General features: G+C 46.0%; 1 protein-coding gene across 2 annotated transcripts in view; it reads right to left on the bottom strand.

Annotated features, from left to right (window-relative positions):
• The window catches only part of INPPL1 (inositol polyphosphate phosphatase like 1), a 172,986-nt gene that overhangs the window by 12,809 nt on the left and 137,832 nt on the right, over positions 1-22,345 (bottom strand). For both annotated transcript variants that reach the window (XM_033949508.1, XM_033949509.1), the window contains exons 16-23: positions 21,457-21,556; positions 20,360-20,448; positions 7,635-7,716; positions 6,462-6,551; positions 6,174-6,287; positions 3,297-3,385; positions 745-832; positions 9-164 (exon numbers count right to left, since the gene is read on the bottom strand). In XM_033949508.1, the coding sequence (XP_033805399.1) occupies positions 9-164; positions 745-832; positions 3,297-3,385; positions 6,174-6,287; positions 6,462-6,551; positions 7,635-7,716; positions 20,360-20,448; positions 21,457-21,556 (808 nt within the window). The remainder of the gene's footprint in view (positions 1-8; positions 165-744; positions 833-3,296; positions 3,386-6,173; positions 6,288-6,461; positions 6,552-7,634; positions 7,717-20,359; positions 20,449-21,456; positions 21,557-22,345) is intronic.

The raw sequence follows: 22,345 nt of genomic DNA, 5'->3' as shown, positions 1-22,345 counted from the left end.
CACCTTACCATAGAGGCGTTCCCTAGTTCCCACACGTTCAGACGGGACCTGGACCTTCATGGAGCCACGAATGTTGCCAGTTTCCTCACCGCGGTGCGAGAGGTAGGTCAGAAACTGCTGGGCAGTGCTCCCAATCATAGACTTCAGTGCTATGACGCACTCGCCTGACAGCACATGCAAATACACAGTGTGAGGCATAGCTTGATGGCAATTCTTCTCAAAGTTAATTTAAAAGAAGAAGAAGACCTTGACAGCAGATTAGAACCCAAGTCCAACTCATCCACCTGGTCTCTTTCTCTACTGCTAAATCACACACTACAATATCTCTAGATGGTTGTAGGGTGGACAATGAGATGACTGGATGGCCTGAAGTTTTCCCAGGAGCTGTCTAGATCTAATTCCTTCCTTCTAAGTTCTCACTGCTCTGACACTGTCACCTTTACCTCTTTCCTTCTATCTAAATTCCTCAGCTGTTTGTGCCCATTGCAGTTCTTACCTTCTCTCTTTGTCCCCCCCCTTCCTACCCCACCTCCTCTTTATGTCCTTATCTCCCCTCTCTCTAACCCACATTTTTCTATCCCCGTCCTCCTGTTCTCTGGTTTTCTCCTTGTCCCCTCTTTCCATCTGCTCCATTTTTTTCCCTCTTTCCATCGTCTCCCACGCCTGTTCCTTTCCTTCCCCCAGGGCTCAGTATACTGAGATAGATTTTGCCTATTCAATGGGGCCTTTTCTCCTGTTTCTCACCATATGACTCGTAGCCATCCAGGGATTTCACGGTTAGTAGCAAGTGTTGGTCCTGCAGGTACTCAATCTCTGAAAGAATCGGCTTCAGCTGAAACAGAAATTACAGAAATGGGCCCCAGGTCAGTGTTTCCCAAATCAGTCCTAGCGCACCCTCCTTGCTGGTCAGGTTTTCAGGATATCCACAATGAATATGAATGATACTGATTTGCATGCAATTGTAATTGTGGATATCCTGAAAACCTGCCTGGCAAAGGGTTACGCCAAGACCGATTAGGGAATTACTGCCCTAGATAAATGAGAAATCAGAAACATGGTACTCAATAAGAACGTAGGACTAGCCTTACTGGGTCAGACCAATGGTCCATCAAGACCAATAGCCCGTTCTCACGGTGGCCAATCCAGGTCACTAGCACCTGGCCAAAACCCAAGGAGTAGCAACATTCCAGAATTCCAAAGAGTAACAAAAGATTCTAGAACCCCTAAAGAGTATCAAGATTCCATGCGGAATCCCAAAGAGTTAAGAAGATTCTAGAATCCCAAGGAATAGCAACATCCCATGCTACCGATGACCATCACAGTGACAACCAAGCTAGAAAGAAGAAATGAAGTGTAAAAATACACATAGGTGTAAACAGGGCTTGTTTTGTAGAAAAGAGAGGCATCGATACCTGAACCAGGCAGCCTTAGGGGCGGGGTCATTATCGCTGACTCTGCCCCTATAGTAACCATACCCTCTCCCTCCTTCCTTCCCGCCCAAGTTTACATCACCCTCTGCCCTCCCCACTAATTTGCCATCTCCCCCTCCCCGTATTCCATTACCCCATTTCCACTGACATCGCTCCCTCCCTTTTAGACCCCCCACCCCTACCATCCAACATCTCCCCCCTCCCCAACTCCGACCATGGCCCCCTTTCCATTCTCAACTCCCATCTCAGAGTTTAACCTTGGTTTTGGTGTTGGCACCAATTCCCAAACACTGCCCTGCCGCCAGCCCGGCCTCTTCTCTCTACTGCGGCCTGCCTCTGAGGAAACAGAAAGGGCATCGGAGAGGCGGGCCATAGCAGAGAGAAGACACTGGGCTGGGGCAGGGCAGCATTTGAGAATCGCTGCCACCTTCTGAAATGCCAAAATGAAGGTTAGAATGAGGGAAGGGGGTTAAGGATGGGAGATGCTGGACAGCGGCTGTGGGAGGGGGATGAGCAAGTCAAAAAAGGTGCCGGTACGCTGTACAGATGCAAAAAAACAAAGCAGGAATATATGGACACAAGAAATACCATACTAGATCAGACAAAGGTCTTCTAAGCCCAGCATCTTGAGGTCACAAGTAGCAAAAACCGTGAGGCACCAAAAAGCCACATTCAGTGCAAGGATTAATCAATCAGTTACATTAAATCCTAGTTTCCTTTAAATTTAGGGTCAGTCAGTAGTGGTGAGTGTTTAGCCGACCACCACTGGTGTTATTCCCAGATATACAATATCAGATCAGATCTGACTTTTGGCTCCAATTATCCAGTTTATGCAAAGCCAGCAGAACCAATTAAGTCAATATTCAGAACTTAAGTGGCCATATGGATTATCACTTACAGATAGAACTGTGTTTTGCGCAGCCCCGTTTATGTGGTTAAGTGTTTTAATATCAGCATTTAATCTGTCACATGCAATACCCCCCAAAATAGCTGGTTTACATTTAAGCACTAACCACTAATCTCAGTTAAGCACTGCAGAAAATGACTGGATAGCCCCAAACCAGAGATTTAACTGTTCAGCGGCCATTTCTGACAAGTTGAATCTTTTTTGAATATCGACCAGCTGGTGACCAGTTCTGGACCAGGATGCATTGCCTTAGGTGATCCTACCATCCAGCTCACGCCAGCGAAGAAAGAAGCTTTGGCCTTCCTTGTCCCTCGGATTCCCATCTCCTTCCCCTTCTCACCTTGGCCCACAGTAGGGTGGGGACCAGGAGATAATAATAATAATAATAATAATAACTTTATTCTTGTATCCCGCAATACCATGGAAGTTCAATGCGGTTAACAATAGAAGAGACTGTACGTATACAGCGATGATACATATTACAGTGTTATTACATTTACAAAGATGTTACATAAATAGCAGTAATAAAAAGGCATATACTAAAGAAGAGACAGTACGTATATAGCGATGTTACATGTTATAGCGGTGGTAAATGGAGGCAATGAAAAGGCAGGGCAATTAGATAAAACAGAGATTGAGAGAGAGAGGCCATAGTGGCTTGGGAGGGGGGCGTAGTCAGAGGGAATGGAGGCATGTCGAGGTCAGGAGGGTGCAGGGAAGGAGGGAAGGCAGCGTTAGCGGAATTTGTCGAAGAGGTAGGTTTTTAGTGACTTCCTGAACAGGTGGTAGGGCGGGGAGTTGGAGATGAGGGCGGTAAGGCAATTGTTCCATTTGCCCGCTTGGAATGCTAGGGTTCTATCAATGAATCTCTTGAGCATCATTTCATTTTGGTTCGTGAGCTAACGTCCTATATTTCATGAGACAAGAAATGCCTGCGGCAGGGCATTTCCAAACCGTACCGTTGGCAGCTGCCGTGACGACCACTGAACCTTCAGGAAGTTGACGTTGTCACTGCTCTGCGTGTCATTTTCACAGCTCTTCTTAAACTCTGCCGAGGGAAAAACAGACAGTAATAATGCATACTTGTCCATCCTGAGGGTGAACAGCGGACCTCAAGTGCCACCCTATGGTACTGAATGGGACCTAGCAACAAGGGGAGCACACGAGGGACTTGCACACAGGGGTAGGTAACATGTCATATGGGGAGAGTAATGCTGTGATTCTAAGAGGATCCCAAAGAAAAAGAGCCAAAAAGAGTTATACAATATTTACTCATTATTCAACACTAGTCTTATAGCCCGTTACAATAACGGGTGCTAGAATATATGTGTGTGTGTCTGTCTTTATTTCTTTCTCTCTCTCTCCTTAGCCGCTTTCTGTATTTCTGTCTTTCTTTTTCCTTGGCTGTCCACTACCATCCCGCACCCCTCCTGACCCGACTCCCGCTGTCTTTCTTTCTGTCTGTCTCTGTCCCTGGCCCCCTTTGTCTGTTTGTCTTTCTGTATATGTCCCTAGCCCTGTGTCTTTCTTCTTTTCTTTCTGTCTCCCTTCCTCCCTCTGTCTGTCTGTCAAAAGCAGCATTCCCTCCCCCACACCAGTTCCCTGTGCACCTGCCCCTGTGTCTTTCTTCTTGTCTTTCTGTCTCCCTTCCTCCCTCTGTCTGTGCAAAGCAGCATTCCCTCCCCCTTCCATTTCCCTCCCCCACACCAGTTCCCTGTACAGCAGCATTAGCATTTCCTCTACTCTCTTTCCCTTCCCACAGTGGCGACTACAAACGTGGGTCTGAGTCATTTGCCGCCGCCCCCCCCTTCCGTTCCCGCGGGCCCGACTGGCGATTTAAGCAGCGTGTGCATCAGTGTTCACACGCTGCTTCGGGTCCTTCTACTGCCCTGATTTACTCAGGCACGTCCGGAGCAAATCAGGGCAGTAGAAGGCCCGAAGCAGCGTGTGAAGACTGATGCATACGCTGCTTAAATCGCCAGTCGTGCCCGCGGGAACGGAAGGGGGGGGCAGCGGCAAATGACTCGGATCCCGGGCAGCGGAAAGTTGCTGGGCGCAGGCCTCCCCACCCCACCATCCTAACGTCAAACTGATACCTGAGGCCGGCCACCACCACCACCACCACTTCCGCAGCTCGCTTGCGCTTCGGCCGGTAGGTGGAGATCAGGGAAGCTTTTATGATGCGCGAACACGCAGCAGCAGTACGGACCAGAAGCCGCGCATGCGCACTTCCTATGTGTCGCTACATCTCACGGAAAAGCGGCACACACTTAGGAACTGCGCATGCGCGGCCTAGCATTTTATTATATTAGATAACATATGAACATAAGAATTGCCATCCTGGGACAGTCCGAAGGTCCATCAAGTCTAGTACCCTGTTTCCAACAGTGGCCAACCCAGGTCCCAAGTACCTGGCAGAAACCCAAAGAGTAGCAACATTCCAGAGCTGAGATAGTGATGTCATAATGCCTCATTCCACCAATGCCTAAGAGCCAACCTCAGCAGTGATGTCACAATGGCTTCACTGTCCTATACTTGGCTCACATAAGAACATAAGAGCTGCCATACTGGGTCAGACCGAAGGTCCATCAAGCCCAGTCTCCTGTTTCCAACAGTGGCCAACCCAGGTCCCAAGTACCTGGCAGAAACCCAAAGAGCAACATTCCAGAGCTGAGATTGTGATGTCATAATGCCTCATTCCACCAATGCCTAAGAGCCAACCTCAGCAGTGATGTCACAATGGCTTCACTGTCCTATACTTGGCTCACATAAGAACATAAGAGCTGCCATACTGGAAGAGACCAAAAGGTCCATGAAACCCAGTATCCTGTTTCCAACAGTGGCCAACCCAGGTCCCAAGTACCTAGCTAGATCCTAAGTAGTAAAACAGATTTTATGCTGCTTATCCTAGAAATAAGCAGTGGATTTTCCCCAAAACCATCTCAATAATTTAGTTAGTTAATTTTCTAGCCTTTTCTCCCCAGGAGCCCAGAACGGGTTACAGTTTAAACATTCATGATATGTTGGGTACATTCACAGCATACTGGAGAATTCGATTAAGGGTTACAGAGGTGCTTTTTCAATTTGACTGGAGATGTTAGACTAATGGTAGGCATTAGAGACCATATGTTGGAAGGGTACATTCAGAGTGCATTGGAGGTATAGAGAGATATATTACACAAGTAACTGGAGGCACTGGATTAGGGTACTTTCTTCCTATTGGTCATGGATTAAGGGTCCCAGCGGTGCATTCTCATCTAAATGATGGCCTATGGGCTTCTCTTTTAGGAAATTATCCAAACCTTTTTTAAAACCCCGTTAAGCTAACTGATTTCACCACATTCTCTGGCAACTATTTCAGGTACTATTTTGAGGCCCTCGGTAAGTTTATCATAATCACAAAAGTAAAATAAAACAGTTTCTTGATCATATGTCTCTTTAACTATAAATGATAATATTATTAAGAATTAACCAAAAGGAAAGATTTATCAACTATAAAGAGTTTTACCTCATGCAAAATTGTCATTTTTTTAAATAAGACATTAACTATTTTTTCTGAGGCCCTTCAAGTACCTACAAATCCAAAATGTGGCCCTGCAAAGGGTTTGAGTTGGAGGCCACTGCTCTACAATATCCCCATCTCATCAAGACCTGACCTCTTGAATATCTTTTGTCTTCCCAGTCTAGATCCTATACAAATTGTCCATTCTGCAACCCTTGTGTATCCCCTACTCCCTAGTCCTAATTCTCATATACCTCAACCGCCCCCCACCCAAGTCCCGATCTTTTGAATACATCATCTATAAGCTCCAAGGACTTCTCAAGTGAGACCTCACCTTCTAAGCAAGTGGAGTAAAACTCAATGAAGAACTTGGTCCTGCTGGCGGTCTTCACAATGGCCTCAATGTTCTCAAACTCAATACAGGCTTGATCTGAGGACTTCAAGAGACCTAAGATATAGCAACAGTAAGAGAAAGAAGAGAGGGTTTATGACCAACATGGGAGTGCTTAGAAAGAGACAGAGAGGTTACAAAGGATACAGGATATGTTAGACATCGAGAAAGGATACGTGAGAGACATGGAGGCAGAGGCAGAGGAGATGATTTCTGAAGAACACGCCAGACCTTTCTTAGAGACAAACTGAGATGTCACCCCAACTTCAAAGGATCCAAATACAGGGGAATGGTCGCTGGTCATGATGTCATCGGTGCACCCTGCAATAAAAAAGACTGTTAGTGACACAATGTGTTTTTTATTGGGGGGGGGGAGGGTGAGAGTAGTCAGACCACAGAGCTCTAGAGCAGTGGTTCCGAACCCTGTCCTGGAGTACCACCAGCCAGTCGGGTTTTCAGGATAGCCCTAATGAATATTCATGGAGCAGATTTGCACGCCTGTCACCTCCATTATATGCAAATCTCTCTCATGCATATTCATTAGGGTTATCCCAAAAACCTGACTGGCTGGTGGTCCTCTAGGACAGGGTTGGGAACCACTGCTCTAGAGTGCAAGCATAGGGTGAGTGGAAGCTGAGTGACAGCGGCTGTTCAAGTCCTGATTCATCGGCTGGCTTTCCTCCTCCTCCTCTCTTTCGAGATGACCTAAATGCTGCACACTTGTTCAGCACCGACCAACCAGTTCCACCTTCGGGGGTCTTGGCGTTTCCATCCCTTATTCTCAGGATCACATTCATCCCTCATTCAGACTAAATCTGCCCCTTCTTTCCCCTTGGGGCTCTGCAGGGTCACACTCAACCCCAATCCAGACTCACCAAGTCCCTCTCTCTCAGAGCCATACACATCCCTCGTGTCCCTTCAAACCCTGAAGAATCATATTTATCCCCAATTCAGACATTCCACGTCCCTCCTCTCTCAGGACTTTGGTTGAATCACACCGACTCCTCATCCAAATCCAGCTTATATATCCCTTACTGAACCCGATTCAGTGAGTCTGTCTTTCTCTCAAAGGTTTGTAGTCACATTTAAGCCTTTTTCAAGTTTTATAAGGATTTTATATACCGCCTATCAAGGTTATCTAAGCGGTTTTACAATCAGGTACTCAAACATTTTCCCTGTCTGTCCCGGTGGGCTCACAATTTATCTAACGCACCTGGTGCAATGGGGGGATTAAATGACTTGCCCAGGGTCACAAGGAGCAGCGCGGGGTTTGAACCCAAAACCCCAGGGTGCTGAGGCTGTAGCTCCAACCCCTGCGCCACACACGCCTTGTTTTCAGAGGTCTACAGGGAATATACTCTTCCTACTCTAGATTCGACATGCTTAGGAAGAGGTGTAACTTACCATAAGAATTGCAGATGAGGTGGGTTTCTGGGTAGGATTTCCATAGCACCCGATCACACCAAGAAGGCACGTTGGTTCGTACCTGAAAGAATGCAGAGGATGAAGCAACAGCAGAGCCAACAGAGGGAGCCCCAAAAACAACCACTCCCAGGTCAGAAAAGGGACAGCCAAGGCAGGAGTTTGCAAATGTCTCTGGTATTTTATGAAAGGCTCACTGAAGTGCGGCCCTTTGTAAAATACACATAGGGATCTGCAGGTGTGTACAGGGGGGAAGAGCCACATCACAGGAAACCACACGCAAAAAAGAGGGGAGCTACACCTGAGATTGGTGGCATACCTGCATTGGTTGCCACTTGAGGCAGAGCATCAGGCAGAAGGCATCCACTCAAACTCAGGGGCGGGAAATTTCATGGCGACACCAGGAAATATTTCTTCACCGAGAGAGTGGTTGATCCTTGGAACGAGCTCCCGGTGCAGGTGATCGAGGCAAACAGCGTGCAAGAATTTAAGAGCAAATGGGATGCCCATGTGGGATCCCTTAGAGGGTTAAGCCAAGGGAAACTGTCACCAGGAGTGGGATCCCTAGGATAGTAGACTTAGGGGTGGGTCAGTAGAGTGGGCAGACCTGATGGGCTATGGTCCTTATCTGCCGTCATCTTCTATGTTTCTAAGGGGGATGGGAGAGCAGTTATGGTGAGTGCAACTGTCAGCTCTGCTGGTCCCCTGCCCCGAAACAGGAAGTTGACGTCGGGGGGGGAGGGGTCTGCGGAGTTGACAGCTGCAGCTCCACCGCTTCTATTTGCACCCCTTTATGGCTGCATCCAGGGAGGACCACCCCCACCTTCAGTACGCCACTGCTTTGGGCGATACGCATATAAGTGCTTGCAACCATGCTTGTAAATGCCAGATTTTACTAAGGTAGATGAGGTGGAGCAACATTTTACGCCTCATATGTCTGGCTTTTCGAGATGGTTTATAAGGCCAGAGAAAAAAGCACAACTGCACCTTCACCGACCCCTTCCAAACCTCAGGTACAAATGGGCAGTTGGCTCACACATATGTGTGATTCGGAAGCAGTGTAAGTGTCGAAGGAGAATTCCCCTTGCAAAATGGGAAGCATATAGTGTATTATTAGTCCTGTGAGAAATTCCCTAACTCCTATTTGCCCCATTTAACTGTTTTGATTAGATTGTAAGCTCTACTGAGCAGGGATTGTCTCTTACATGTTTAATGTACAACACTGTGTACGTCTGTCACTGCTACGGTACTTGAAATCTGTGCATGCTGAAGACACACACACGGAAAAAACAGCTTGTCTTAAAACACTACCCACTTGTGTAAATCAGCTTTTTACATGTGTAAATGCTGCCGCCCAACTCCTTTATATTGAAACACAGAATCTAGAAGATGTGACGTACAGCGCTGGGCTCTATCCACTCCTCTCAGGGCCTGTGGAGAAATGCACTTGAACTTTACTGGGGCCTCTCCTAGTGCTGGAATTTGTGGCTTTTCGCATCAAATCTGTCTTTTTCTGAGTGTAGGATTGGTAACGAAAAGAGGCACAGCCTCTCCATAACTAGAGGGAATACTAGTGTTCTAACCTTGAATTTTGCAGACGTGGAAATGGGGCAGAGAAACTCAAGGGCATCTTAGCCAAAGGCATTGAATTTTCTCATCATGTGATTATGGGAACAAAAGAGCCACACACGCATTAGTTCCGAAAAGCAACAAATGTAATGTCCTGAACAAGGCAATTGGCCGTCAAGGTCAAGAAAGCTACACAAAGTTACTGGAACCCCTTTGCACTTTTTCCAACCCAATGGAGTGTTCGAAAGAATTTACACAAAGGCGCCCATCTGTCTAGGGACAAAATAACTCTCTGAAAATGTAACAAAACAGCGTGTGGAAAAAAAGGCTGGGTCAGATCAGGGAGAAATAAAGTCCAAAAATGGCCCAACGCCTTTCCATGGCCGAAGCAGCTGCAGCATAAAAATATTCACAGACACAAGCAGAGGGGCTGGAAAGACTTCCATAGCTCCGCTGCATTTCTTATGCGCTAGGAGACTTAACAGCCAATGATTGAAGTTAATTGGCTTGTTACTCAATTAGTTGGCATGCCATACATAGGGCTAGATGCACTAAAGATAGCGACTCGATCGCTGTTGGCCGACTCTCTGGCAGCGATCGATGCACGGAGGTGCAAATCATTTGCGTGCAAACGCACTGTTTCAATCGCTCAGTGAGCGACTGACCTATGCGCAGAGCTCTAATGGTAGTGACAGGGGAAGCAGCCTGCTGTCATTGCTGTTGGGCTTCTGTCATTTTTTTTTAATGGAACAGATGTTGTGTACAGATCTTAATACATAACTGATGCTGCAACAAGGGACTGAGACTTGTATACCGCCTTTTGTAGTTAGACAACCACACTCAAGGCGGTTTACATGCACACACTTCAAGCATTTTCCCTATCTGTCTAATGTAGCTCTAACCACTGCACCACCCTCTCCTCCAATACAATATGAGAAGTGAGCCAAGTATAGAACAATGAACCCTTTGTGACATCACTGATGAGCCTGGTTCTTATTGGTGGAACGAGGTATTATGACATCAGGGAAAGGGATTGTATACCACCAATCACATTCAAAGCAGTTTATATGTGATACTTCAAGCATTTTCCCTGTCTGTACCGGGGGGGGGGGAGGGGGGGGCTCACAGTCTATCTAATATACCTGGGGTAGTGGAAGATTAAGTGACTTGCCTAGAGTCGCAAGGAGCAACACAGGGTTTGAACCCGCAACCTCAGGGTGCTGAGGCTGTTGCTCTAACCCCTGCACCACCCTCTCCTCCAATACAATATGAGAAGTGAGCCAAGTATAGAACAATGAAGCCATTGTGACATCACTGATGAGCCTGGTTCTTATTGGTGGAACGAGGCATTATGACATCAGGGAAAGGGATTGTACACCACCAACCACATTCAAAGCAGTTTATATGTAGGTCCTTCAAGCATTTCCCCTATATGTCCCAGCGGGCTCACAGTCTATCTAATGTACCTGGGGTAGTCGAGGATTAAGTGACTTGCCCAGGGTCAGAGGGAGCAGCACAGGGTTTGAACCCGCAACCACTGTGCCACACACTCCAGGTTCCTGTTTTCTCGGCTCACCATTTGTGCACTAAATTCAGGTTTCCACTGGAAGCTAAGAGCTACTTCTGAAGCCTTCCTCAGCTCCTGAGAAAACCGTTCTCAACTAAATGTGTAGGTTTAGCAATTAGTTCCAGGTCGACAGGGCAGGCTGTTCCACTCCTGTTATTTCAACTACGGTGCATCTCCTTCTCTTAAGGAAGAACAGAACAAGGCCATAGGCTCAGAGATAAAACCAGGACTGGCTCAGCCCGGAGCCAGTTTTTGACCCACTGCCCTCAGGTTACAACCGCTACGCAGGCCCAGATTTCAGCATATTCAACTGCCTCCAGGCCCCATACTCTGACTGGCATTTGAGCACCGTCGCTGCTTTCCTTTTAGTCTGCAGGAACACAAATCCTATATTAACCACTTGCAGAAGCTCACATGCAATCAAAGGCCCTGCGATGCCCTGATTCCTTTCGCAGTTACCATGGAAACCCATTCGAGGGCCAGGGATTTGCAGTACCTCAGATGGCATGCTGACTCTTCGGCCACACAGCTCATGTTCCTGCAGATTAAAATAAAGGCAGCAGTGAAAGGGAAGATGTGTTAGGACCTATTTCCATGCTAATGATTTATGGGGCTGAGAGGGCCCTCTCCCTGCTCCCTGCCCCCCCCCCCAAATGCATGTTCTCAATGCCTATGGGTACCCCAACTTTAAATCTGGTACTAAATCCATGTTCACACAGACAACATTGGGCTTTCAAGAAGTAACTTGCCTGGATAGACCATAATTAAATCTAGAAGGGGTCTGGGTGATAGATCTCGTGCTGATCTCGTAGGAATCAAAACTGAGGACTGGTGTTATTTTGTTACATTAAATAAGTTTCCAAGTTCATTTAAAATTTGATTAAACGCCTTTCCAAATACCAGGCATTTTACAAGAAAATAGGACTGAAGGGAAGGATAAATTTGAAAACAAAAAGTACATTCAAATATGAAAAACCCCACTCAAGCGGCAGCCCTCTGGTCAAAGACCAGCGCCCTAACTGAGACCAGCCCTACCTTCATACGTTCTGGTTCAGCAAGAACTTGTCTAACTTTGTCTTGAATCCCTGGAGGGTGTTTTCCCCTATAACAGCCTCTGGAAGAGTGTTCCAGTTTTCCACCACTCTCTGGGTGAAGAAGAACTTCCTTACGTTTGTACGGAATCTATCCCCTTTCAACTTTAGAGAGTTCCCTCTCGTTCTCTCTACCTTGGAGAGGGTGAACAACCTGTCTTTATCTACTTTGTCTTGAATCCCTGGAGGGTGTTTTCCCCTATAACAGCCTCTGGAAGAGCCTTCCAGTTTTCCACCACTCTCTGGGTGAAGAAGAACTTCCTTACGTTTGTACGGAATCTATCCCCTTTTAACTTTAGAGAGTTCCCTCTTGTTCTCCCTACCTTGGAGAGGGTGAACAACCTGTCCTTATCTACTAAGTCTATTCCCTTCAGTATCTTGTGGGGCAGAGCTACAATGAATTATAGGAAAGAGAATGTAGATGGGAAAAACAATCGGGCCAAAGAGGGAAAAATTTCTGAATCACTGGAACCTTTGAAAATTGAGAGGGGGATTCAATATTCAAAAGCATCTTTCAATCAAAAACATTTTAAGGCTCCTTTAAATTTAGAAACATAGAAACATAGAAAATGACGGCAGAAAAGGGCTATAGCCCACCAAGTCTGCCGATTCCAAGTGCCCGCCCCCCAGAGTTCACACCCTTAGAGATCCCACGTGAGTATCCCATTTCCTCTTAAAATCCGTCACGCTGCTGGCCTCAATCACCTGCAGTGGGAGTCCGTTCCATCGATCCACCACTCTCTCGGTGAAGAAGTACTTTCTGGAGTCGCTATGAAATTTTCCTCCCCTGATTTTCAGCGGATGCCCTCTGGTGGTTGAGGGTCCCATGAGACAGAAGATATCATCTTCCGACTCCATACGTCCCATGATGTACTTATACGTTTCAATCATGTCCCCCCGTTTTCTTCTTTCCTCAAGTGAGTACAGCCACAGTTTTTTTAGTCTTTCTTCGTACGTGAGATCCTTGAGCCCCAAGACCATCCTGGTCGCCATTCGCTGAACTGACTCGATCCTCAGTATGTCCTTACGGTAGTGTGGTCTCCAAAACTGAACACAGTACTCCAAGTGAGGCCTCACCATGGATCTGTACAACGGCAGCATGACTTCAGGTCTCCTGCTGACGAAACCTCTACGGATACAACCCATCATTTGTCTTGCCCTGGAGGAAGCCTTCTCCACTTGATTGGCAGCTTTCATGTCCTCACTAATGATCACCCCTAGATCGCGTTCTGCCGTGGTCTTAACCAAGGTCTCACCATTCAGTACATAAGTTCTACGCGGGTTTCTCCTACCCAGGTGCATTAACTTGCATTTTTTAGCATTGAAGCCTAGCTGCCAAGTAGTTGACCATCTTTCCAGCAGCAGTAGATCGTGTGTCATATTATCAGGTAATAAGTTTTTGCCTACTATGTTGCAAAGTTTGGCGTCGTCAGCGAACAGTGCTACCCTTCCTTTAAGCCCTTGCGTCCTATCCCTTATGAATAAATTGAATAGAATCGGGCCCAGGACTGAGCCCTGTGGCACCCCACTGATTACGTCCGACGGCTCAGATGGGGTACCGTTCACCACCACCTTCTGAAGTCTACCGCTCAGCCAATCCCCAACCCATGCAGTTAGAGTGTCTCCTAATCCTATCGATTTCAACTTGTTCAAAAGCCTTCGGTGTGGGACGCTATCAAATGCTTTACTGAAGTCCAAATATACCACGTCCAGTGATTCTCCGGCATCCAGTTGTCTAGTAACCCAGTCAAAAAAGCTAATCAGATTAGATTGGCAGGATCTACCCTGGGTGAACCCATGTTGGTGGGGGTCACGTAGGTTTTCCTCATCTAGAATTGTGTCAAGGTTCCGTTTGATCAGTGTTTCCATGAGTTTACACACTATAGATGTGAGACTCACTGGTCTGTAGTTTGCTGTCTCTGTCCTGCAGCCCTTTTTGTGGAGTAGGATTACGTTGGCGGTTTTCCAGTCCAAGGGGACTCTTCCTGTGCGTAGGGAAAGATTGAAAAGCACAGATAATGGTTCTGCCAGGACTTCACTTAACTCCCTGAGCACCCTGGGGTGTAGGTTGTCTGGTCCCATGGCTTTGTTTACTTTGAGTCTTGATAGTTCGTCGTAGATGCTGCTGGGCGTAAACTCGAAATCTTGAAATGGGTCTTCCAGGTTATCTCCCGTCTGAAGCTGTGGACCAGCTCCCGGCGCTTCACAGGTGAAGACTGAACAGAAGTATTCGTTTAGTAGCTCTGCCTTGGCAGAATCTGATTCCACAAAGTTACCGTCCAATTGCTTCAGCCGTTCTATCCCAACTTTGTTTCTTTTCCTGTCACTAACATAGCTAAAGAAAGATTTATCCCCTTTCTTAATATTCCGTGCTAGCTCTTCCTCCATTCGGAGTTTGGCCTCTCTGACTTCTTTTTTGACAGCTTTAGATCTGTCTAGATAGTCCACTTTCGCCCCCTGGTTTCCTAAATGTTTGTAGGTGATGAATGCTTCTTTTTTCTTTTTAACTAGGTCTGAAATTTCTTTAGTGAACCATTGGGGTCTTTTGTTTCTCCTGTGTTTACTTACTGTTTTTGTGTATCGGTTTGTTGCTTCATGTAGGATGGACTTCAGAGTCGACCACATATCCTCTAAGTTGTCAGATTTTGCTTGTTTATGTAGCTCCTGATGGACAAAATCTCCCATGCGGTTGAAGTCTGTGCCTCTAATGTTGAGAACCCTTGTTGCTGTGTTGGACTTAGAGAAACCTTTCTTGAGGTTGAGCCATACCATATTATGGTCGCTGGAGGCCAGTGTATCACCTACTGAGACTTCCGAGACGCTATCTCCGTTGGTGAGTACTAGGTCTAGTATCGCCTGGTCTCTGGTGGGTTCTAATACCATTTGCTTGAGACATGCACCCTTTATGGAGGTTAATATTCTTTTGCTGTTACCTGTAGTCGCGGAGAGTGTGTTCCAATCTGCATTGGGCATGTTGAAGTCTCCTAGCATTACTGTGTCCCCGCGTAGTGTGATGTTCTCTATGTCCTCGATTAATTCCATGTCTTTGTTTTCCTGCTGCCTGGGAGGTCTGTATATCACACCAAGGTATAGGCATTTTTCATTCCCTCTGGCCAGGTTCACCCAGAGGGATTCCCCGGTGTATCTTACATCTGTGATTCTGGTAGTTTTGATGCTTTCCTTAGTGTACAGTGCTACACCTCCTCCCAATTTACCCTCCCTGTCACAACGAAGTAGGTTGTAGCCTGGTATGACCATATCCCACCCATGCAAGTCCGTGAACCAGGTTTCGGATATCGCTATCACATCAAGATCGGCATTTGTTATTTCAGTCTCTAATTCTAGAATTTTATTGCCCAAGCTGTGCGCATGAGCATACATAGCCCTCCATATCTCCTAAATTATTATTGATAACTCTCCCTGAATTATCGTGGATATCATTGATAACTCTCCCTGAATTATCGTGGATATCATTGGTACCTACCTTAGACTCAGTAGTGCGACTTGCCTCCTCAGGGTGGTTTCTTACTGCTCTGGGATATAAGTATGTACCCTCCCCCAACTTACCTAGTTTAAAGCCCTATGGAGTAGGCAGGCCAGTCGATGTCCAAATACGTTCTTACCTCTTCTGGTTAGGTGGAGTCCGTCTGGTCCTTGTAGTCCCTGGAGTGTCTCGCCGTGGTCTAGGAATCCAAAGTTCATTTCTATACACCATTCGCGTAGCCATTCGTTAGTCCATTGGATGCGCTCTTCTCTAGCTCTGCCTTTGTTTCTTACTGGTAGAATTGATGAAAAGACTACCTGTGCTCCTATCTGCTCTCGGGTTTTTTTCTACTCGAAGATGAGTTGGCAAGGCAGTCCAGATTGTGGGTGCTCTGTTTCTATGTCACTTGTGAGTTTTAAAGACTGTGGATATTCTGAAAGATGATTTTATTATTCGCTCTTCACAGTAAAATCATAAAAGTACAAATATAAGTCTAAATATGTATTACACGTGCGATTGTCCAATCGGACCCTACACGGTCCATGTTTCAGCAAACACGCCTTCCTCAGTGGTCCGGATGATATAGGGCAGTGGTTCCCAACCCTGTCCTGGAGGAACACCAGGCCAATTGGGTTTTCAGGCTAGCCCTAATGAATATGCATGAAGCAAATTTGCATGCCTATCACTTCCATCATATGCAAATCTCTCTCATGCATATTCATTAGGGCTAGCCTGAAAACCCGATTGGCCTGGTGTTCCTCCAGGACAGGGTTGGGAATCACTGATATAGGGTACACAGATAAAAATGTGGACAAAAAACAGTGGACGTGTCTTTGAGCAGATAACCGAGCAAAGTGGGGTGAAAAATCGCACTGTTCAAGCCATTTTTGGTATTTGTGGTCTACCAGGTCAAATGCTGCGGTGAGATCTAGTTATATAATCGTCATTTTTTTGCCTATGCTGAGGTATTGTCTAGCTGTGTCCAAAAGAGAGCCTAGTAGGGCCTCAGTGCTGAAGTTGGTTCTGAATCCAGACTGTGTAGGGTGGAGCAAATTGTGGTTTTCTAGGTAGTTGGTGAGGAGATAAGCTACAAGGCCTTCCATTAGCTTGACATATAGTGGAACTGAGGATTTGTGTCTGTAGTTGGATGGTTGATCTGTCGCTCCTTTTGGGTCTTTCAAGATCGGGATGACGATGATTTCGGAAAAGTCTTGTGGGAAAAGGCCATCTGTGAGCATGCTTTGTATCCATTGCATGAGGAGAGTGCGGAATTTTAGGCTGGAGGTTTTTAATAGGTATGGAGGGCATTGGTTGAGGTCGCAAGCTGCGTGGCTGTATTTTTTTAATAGAGTTTGTTAAGGTGGGACCAGGTTCTATCTGCTGCAGCTGAATTTTTTTCTGTGGGGGGGCACTGTGATCTCTTCTAGGTGGGTTGGGGTTCCTGCGAAGTTTGTCCTGGCAGTTGTAATTTTGTTTTTAAAGTATTCAGCTAAAAGGGTGGCTGAAGGGGGAGGGTTGTCGCTTTTGGCTAGGTAGGGTTTGGTGTCTGTGAGTTCTTTTAGTAATTGGAATAGTTTTTTCGTGTCTTGGGCCTCTATTTGGTTTCTGTAGTATGTCTTTCTTTTTTCTTTTACTTTTAGTGGCTAGACCTATGCAGCTCAGGAGGTAAGCCTTCTTGACACTGAAACCCAGAGCGGTAGGCCTAGGTGCCACCTTAGAAACATAGAAACATAGAAGATGATGGCAGAAAAGGACTACAGCCCATCAAGTCTGCCCACTCTGCTTACCCACCCCCTGTCTATGCCCTAATGACCCAATTTCCTTATCTTGACCCTCGTAGGGATCCCACATGGGTATCCTTATAGTAACATAGTAACATAGTAGATGACGGCAGATAAAGACCCGAATGGTCCATCCAGTCTGCCCAACCTGATTCAATTTAAATTTTTTTTTTTATTTATTTATTTTTATTTTCTTCTTAGCTATTTCTGGGCGAGAATCCAAAGCTTTTCCCGGTACTGTGCTTGGGTTCCAACTGCCGAAATCTCTGTTAAGACTTACTCCAGCCCATCTACACCCTCCCATCCATTGAAGCCCTCCCCTGCCCATCCTCCTCCAAACGGCCATGCACAGACACAGACCGTACAAGTCTGCCCAGTAACTGGCCTAGTTCAATCTTTAATATTATTTTCTGATTCTAAATCTTCTGTGTTCATCCCACGCTTCTTTGAACTCAGTCACAGTTTTACTCTCCACCACCTCTCTCGGGAGCGCATTCCAGGCATCCACCACCCTCTCCGTAAAGTAGAATTTCCTAACATTGCCCCTGAATCTACCACCCCTCAACCTCAAATTATGTCCTCTGGTTTTACCATTTTCCTTTCTCTGGAAAATATTTTGTTCTACGTTAATACCCTTTAAGTATTTGAACGTCTGAATCATATCTCCCCTGTCTCTCCTTTCCTCTAGGGTATACATATTCAGGGCTTCCAGTCTCTCCTCATACGTCTTCTGGCGCAAGCCTCCTATCATTTTCGTCGCCCTCCTCTGGACCGCCTCAAGTCTTCTTACGTCTTTCGCCAGATACGGTCTCCAAAACTGAACACAATACTCCAAGTGGGGCCTCACCAATGACCTGTACAGGGGCATCAACACCTTCTTCCTTCTACTGACTACGCCTCTCTTTATACAGCCCAGAATCCTTCTGGCAGCAGCCACTGCCTTGTCACACTGTTTTTTCGCCTTTAGATCTTCGGACACTATCACCCCAAGGTCCCTCTCCCCGTCCGTGCATATCAGCTTCTCTCCTCCCAGCATATACGGTTCCTTCCTATTATTAATCCCCAAATGCATTACTCTGCATTTCTTTGCATTGAATTTTAGTTGCCAGGCATTAGACCATTCCTCTAACTTTTGCAGATCCTTTTTCATATTTTCCACTCCCTCTACGGTGTCTACTCTGTTACAAATCTTGGTATCATCTGCAAAAAGGCACACTTTTCCTTCTAACCCTTCAGCAATGTCACTTACATACATATTGAACAGGATTGGCCCCAGCACCGAACCCTGAGGGACTCCACTAGTCACCTTTCCTTCCTTCGAGCGACTTCCATTAACCACCACCCTCTGGCGTCTGTCCGACAGCCAGTTTCTGACCCAGTTCACCACTTTGGGTCCTAACTTCAGCCCTTCAAGTTTGTTCAACAGCCTCCTATGAGGAACTGTATCAAAGGCTTTGCTGAAATCCAAGTAAATTACATCTAGCATATGTCCTCGATCCAGCTCTCTGGTCACCCAATCAAAAAATTCAATCAGGTTCGTTTGGCACGATTTACCTTTTGTAAAGCCATGTTGCCTCGGATCCTGTAACCCATTAGATTCAAGAAAATATACTATCCTTTCTTTCAGGACTTTAAGTATCCTATTTATTCTTAAAGTCTGGCACGCTGTCTGCCTCGATCACCTGCACTGGAAGCTTGTTCCAATGATCAACCACTCTCTCTGTGAAGAAATACTTTCTGGTGTGGCCATGAAATTTTCCGCCCCTGAGTTTGAGCGGGTGCCCTCTTGTGGTCGAGGGTCCCTTGAGAAAGAAAATATCATCTTCCACTTCGACACGTCCCGTGCAAGAGTCTGCTAAATTTTCAGAACAAAGATGATGTTTTTTGGGATCCTACACAACTGGAAAATTTTCTTTTAGCTTTTACTTAACAAGAATTTTCTTTTTGGGTTAGGACTTTAAATGCCTGAGAAATTTAGGAGATAAAAATCCTCTGTAACTTCCTTGAAAAATTGCCTATTTGTGAAGTAACATCTTCCTCTCATATTTGTGGGCTAGAAGAGATTTCCTTTTTTCATGATATATGATTACTTCTTTTCTATAAAAGGTCACTGGACTCTCTAATGACCTTCCGAAGATCGGTGAAACGTTTTCTCTTCTGCCGATCGGGCCACCAATGAACAGTCTCCTCAAATATTCCTCTTATGCTCTCCTCTTTATGACCAGCCAAGACTCTAGAATAAGTTCTGTGTTTATCCTTCTCCTTGTCATGATTGTCTGTCCTAAAACTGATTGTGAATGCCAATCTGTAACCCGTTCCGAGCTCCTGGGAGAACAGGATATAAATTGAAATAAATAAATAAAATTCCTTATTTTTAATATTTCATATATAAAAAAGTGTGAAAAAGTTTCTAATTAGAAAAAAAAAACAACCTTAAATATCGGTCATTCAAGATGGACTCCAACATAATAAATTCCAAACGTGATTGGGATGAATACGGAGGGTGGTAGTGAGACTAGGCGCAAGACATTATGTAGAAGAAGTAGGGGACTGAGGCGTTGGTATGGGGTTGGATATGGAAATTTATAAGTTCATTTACCCCTCATGAAGAATCTCAACTGGGCAAACTAGATGGGTCAAGTTGGCCTTTTATCTGCCATACTACAGAGTTATAATAAGAGTAACATAGCAGATATGGCAGATCAAAGACCCATCTAGTCCAGTGTTCTTCAACCACCGGTCCATGGACCAGTGCCGGTCCACAGAAATTTCCTGCCGGTCCACAGGGCCTGCACGTGCATCAGGCCCAAAACAGTGTTCTTCAACCACCGGTCCATGGTGCAATCGATGCGACGTTATCTTCGAACCAGCTCCCTCTTCCTAACTGATTCAATACACAAAGTCACGGGCAGTGGCTCCTACGGGCATCCTGCGCCTGAACTGGAAGCCTTCTCTGACGATGAAACATCAGACGGAAGGCTTCCAGATGAGGCACGGGATGTGCAAGGTGCAATTAGTTCTATTATGGGGCGGGGTCTGGGGTGGAGGCTAGGTAGAGATGGGCGTGGTCTGGCCCACGACTTAGCCCAGTGTTCTTCAACCGCCGGTCCACAGAATAATTCTTTTATTTCTGCCGGTCCATAGGTGTAAAAAGGTTGAAAAACACTGATCTAGTCTATCCAGCTGGGACTCAGAATACATCACATAGCACATACCCCAGTGGGTTTCTGTTTCTGCCACACGTATGTGTCCCGAGATCCTCTCTCGTAGCGGTACGTGGGTGGGAACAGGATCTCTTCCTCATCTGGAAAAAGAAAAGGTTCAAGTCTGAGCAAAAGGACTCAAGAAAACATTCAGCCCAGTATTCCAAAGGAAATCATCTGCGTAAACACCGCACCACTTGCAACGTTAAAAACCAGCAACAATATCACTCCCCACCCAACCTATATAAGCCACATAGTCTAGCCTTCCCCAAATGTAACTTCACAGACTGACCCCAGCTCTATCTGGATAGTGCCAGGATGATACACAGGCAGATCTGGAAGTCACCTGAAGAGGGCGATACTGAGACGCTATCTAATTGGATTTCTCAATATAGCCATTTTCCGGATAGTGGCCATGCTGGCTGACCACTCTTTCCAAATATTCAGCACTGACCACAATCTAGATACCAGTGCTTAATATCAGGATTATACTTAAATGCTACAGCTGGGGTTAACCCTCCCCCCCCCACACACACACACACTTAATAGCACTATTTATATACATTGACCCGATTGCTTTTAAGGTACAGAGGCTCTTCCCACACAGCCATTGCTTCAAAAGATATGCTGAACAGACATGGCAGGGAAAACCAAAAAAGCTCCACAAAAACAGAAGCAAAGCAGAAAACAAAAAACTGTGATAAAAACTTTATTTGAACAATAACACAAAGAAACACAGAATATGAATTGTGGCATAGACCCGACAGGGGCTGTGTTTCGGATGTAGAAACAACCTTCTCCGGTGTCCGGTACTGCTATAAACCACAAGCTTAGGAATTGCGAAAGGATGCAAAAAAAATACTAGAAGACTAGGCTCGTTGGCGAGACAGTATTTTTTGCATCCTTTCCTCCCAATGAGCTCCACCCTTCCTCTGTAACTTCCTGAAGAGACCTCTATCTGGCGTTCTCCATAAACTCTTATCTTTCCCCCAGTTTCCTGCAAAGACCTACATCCCACTTGCTGAAGCCCTTATCTTTCCACCTTGGCTCCCTGTGGAGACTCTGCTCATCCAGCCCCTCCCCTCCTGAACCCCTTCCCCTGTGCTCACTGAAGCGGAGGAAGATTTTGTGCTTCTCTTTCTCGAGGTTCAGCTGATCAACCTTCAGAAGTGGCTCAAACTCCTTGCGACTGATGTAGTTCAGGATCTCCTGGAAGACAAAACCCACCACAAGCACGATCAGAGATTATATTATCCAGAATCTCGTTCCAGTTCATTTCTCCCAGGATGCCATCATGATGCATTCTGAGGTACATGGAAGAGACAGTTATTAAGATTGGGGCCAACTTTCGAAAACTGTCTTTCTTGATGTCTTGTGAGGCGTCCTAATCACTGTGCATCCAAAACTCAAGGGGGGGGCGTGCTGGAGGCACGTTCTGGGCGAGCTTAGACTTACAAAAACCAAAAGGAATTGACCCCAAAATATCCACACAAAAAAAAATCCAGAGAAAACCAAAAAAACTCTGTGGAGTGTCGATGTTCCTAAATGGACTTTATTTGAAAGTGTCAAAGTTCCAAAGGTACATTGAAATCATCCACATAAAAGTAAATCATCCACATAAGAGCCTTAAAGGACCTAGTCCGCTAGGTATACAGGACCCAACACGGTCCGCGTTTCGACAAAAAGTCTTCTTCAGGGGTCCCTGGGGGGTCCTATAAAGGTGAGCACGTGGGAAACAATTGTGTGGTGAGCCGGAAGTGAGACACTGCTTGTGTTTGCAACATTCTAGAGCTCAGACTGTGATGTCATAATGCCTCATTCCACCAATGCCTCAGCTCTGTCCTCATATGCACGAGCCTCAAACACTTTCAAATCATAAGTAGCAAAACAAAAGGAATTGACCCCAAAATACCCACAAAGAAGAAAATCCAGAGAAAACCAAAAAACTCTGTGGAGTGGCGATGTTCCTAAATGGACTTTATATGAAAGTGTCAAAGT

The sequence above is a fragment of the Geotrypetes seraphini genome, chromosome 6, assembly GCF_902459505.1.
Source record: "Geotrypetes seraphini chromosome 6, aGeoSer1.1, whole genome shotgun sequence".
In the NCBI taxonomy this organism is placed as follows: Eukaryota; Metazoa; Chordata; class Amphibia; order Gymnophiona; family Dermophiidae; genus Geotrypetes; species Geotrypetes seraphini.
Note: the sequence above shows the minus strand (reverse complement) of the source record. Positions and strands in the feature narration are given on the sequence as shown.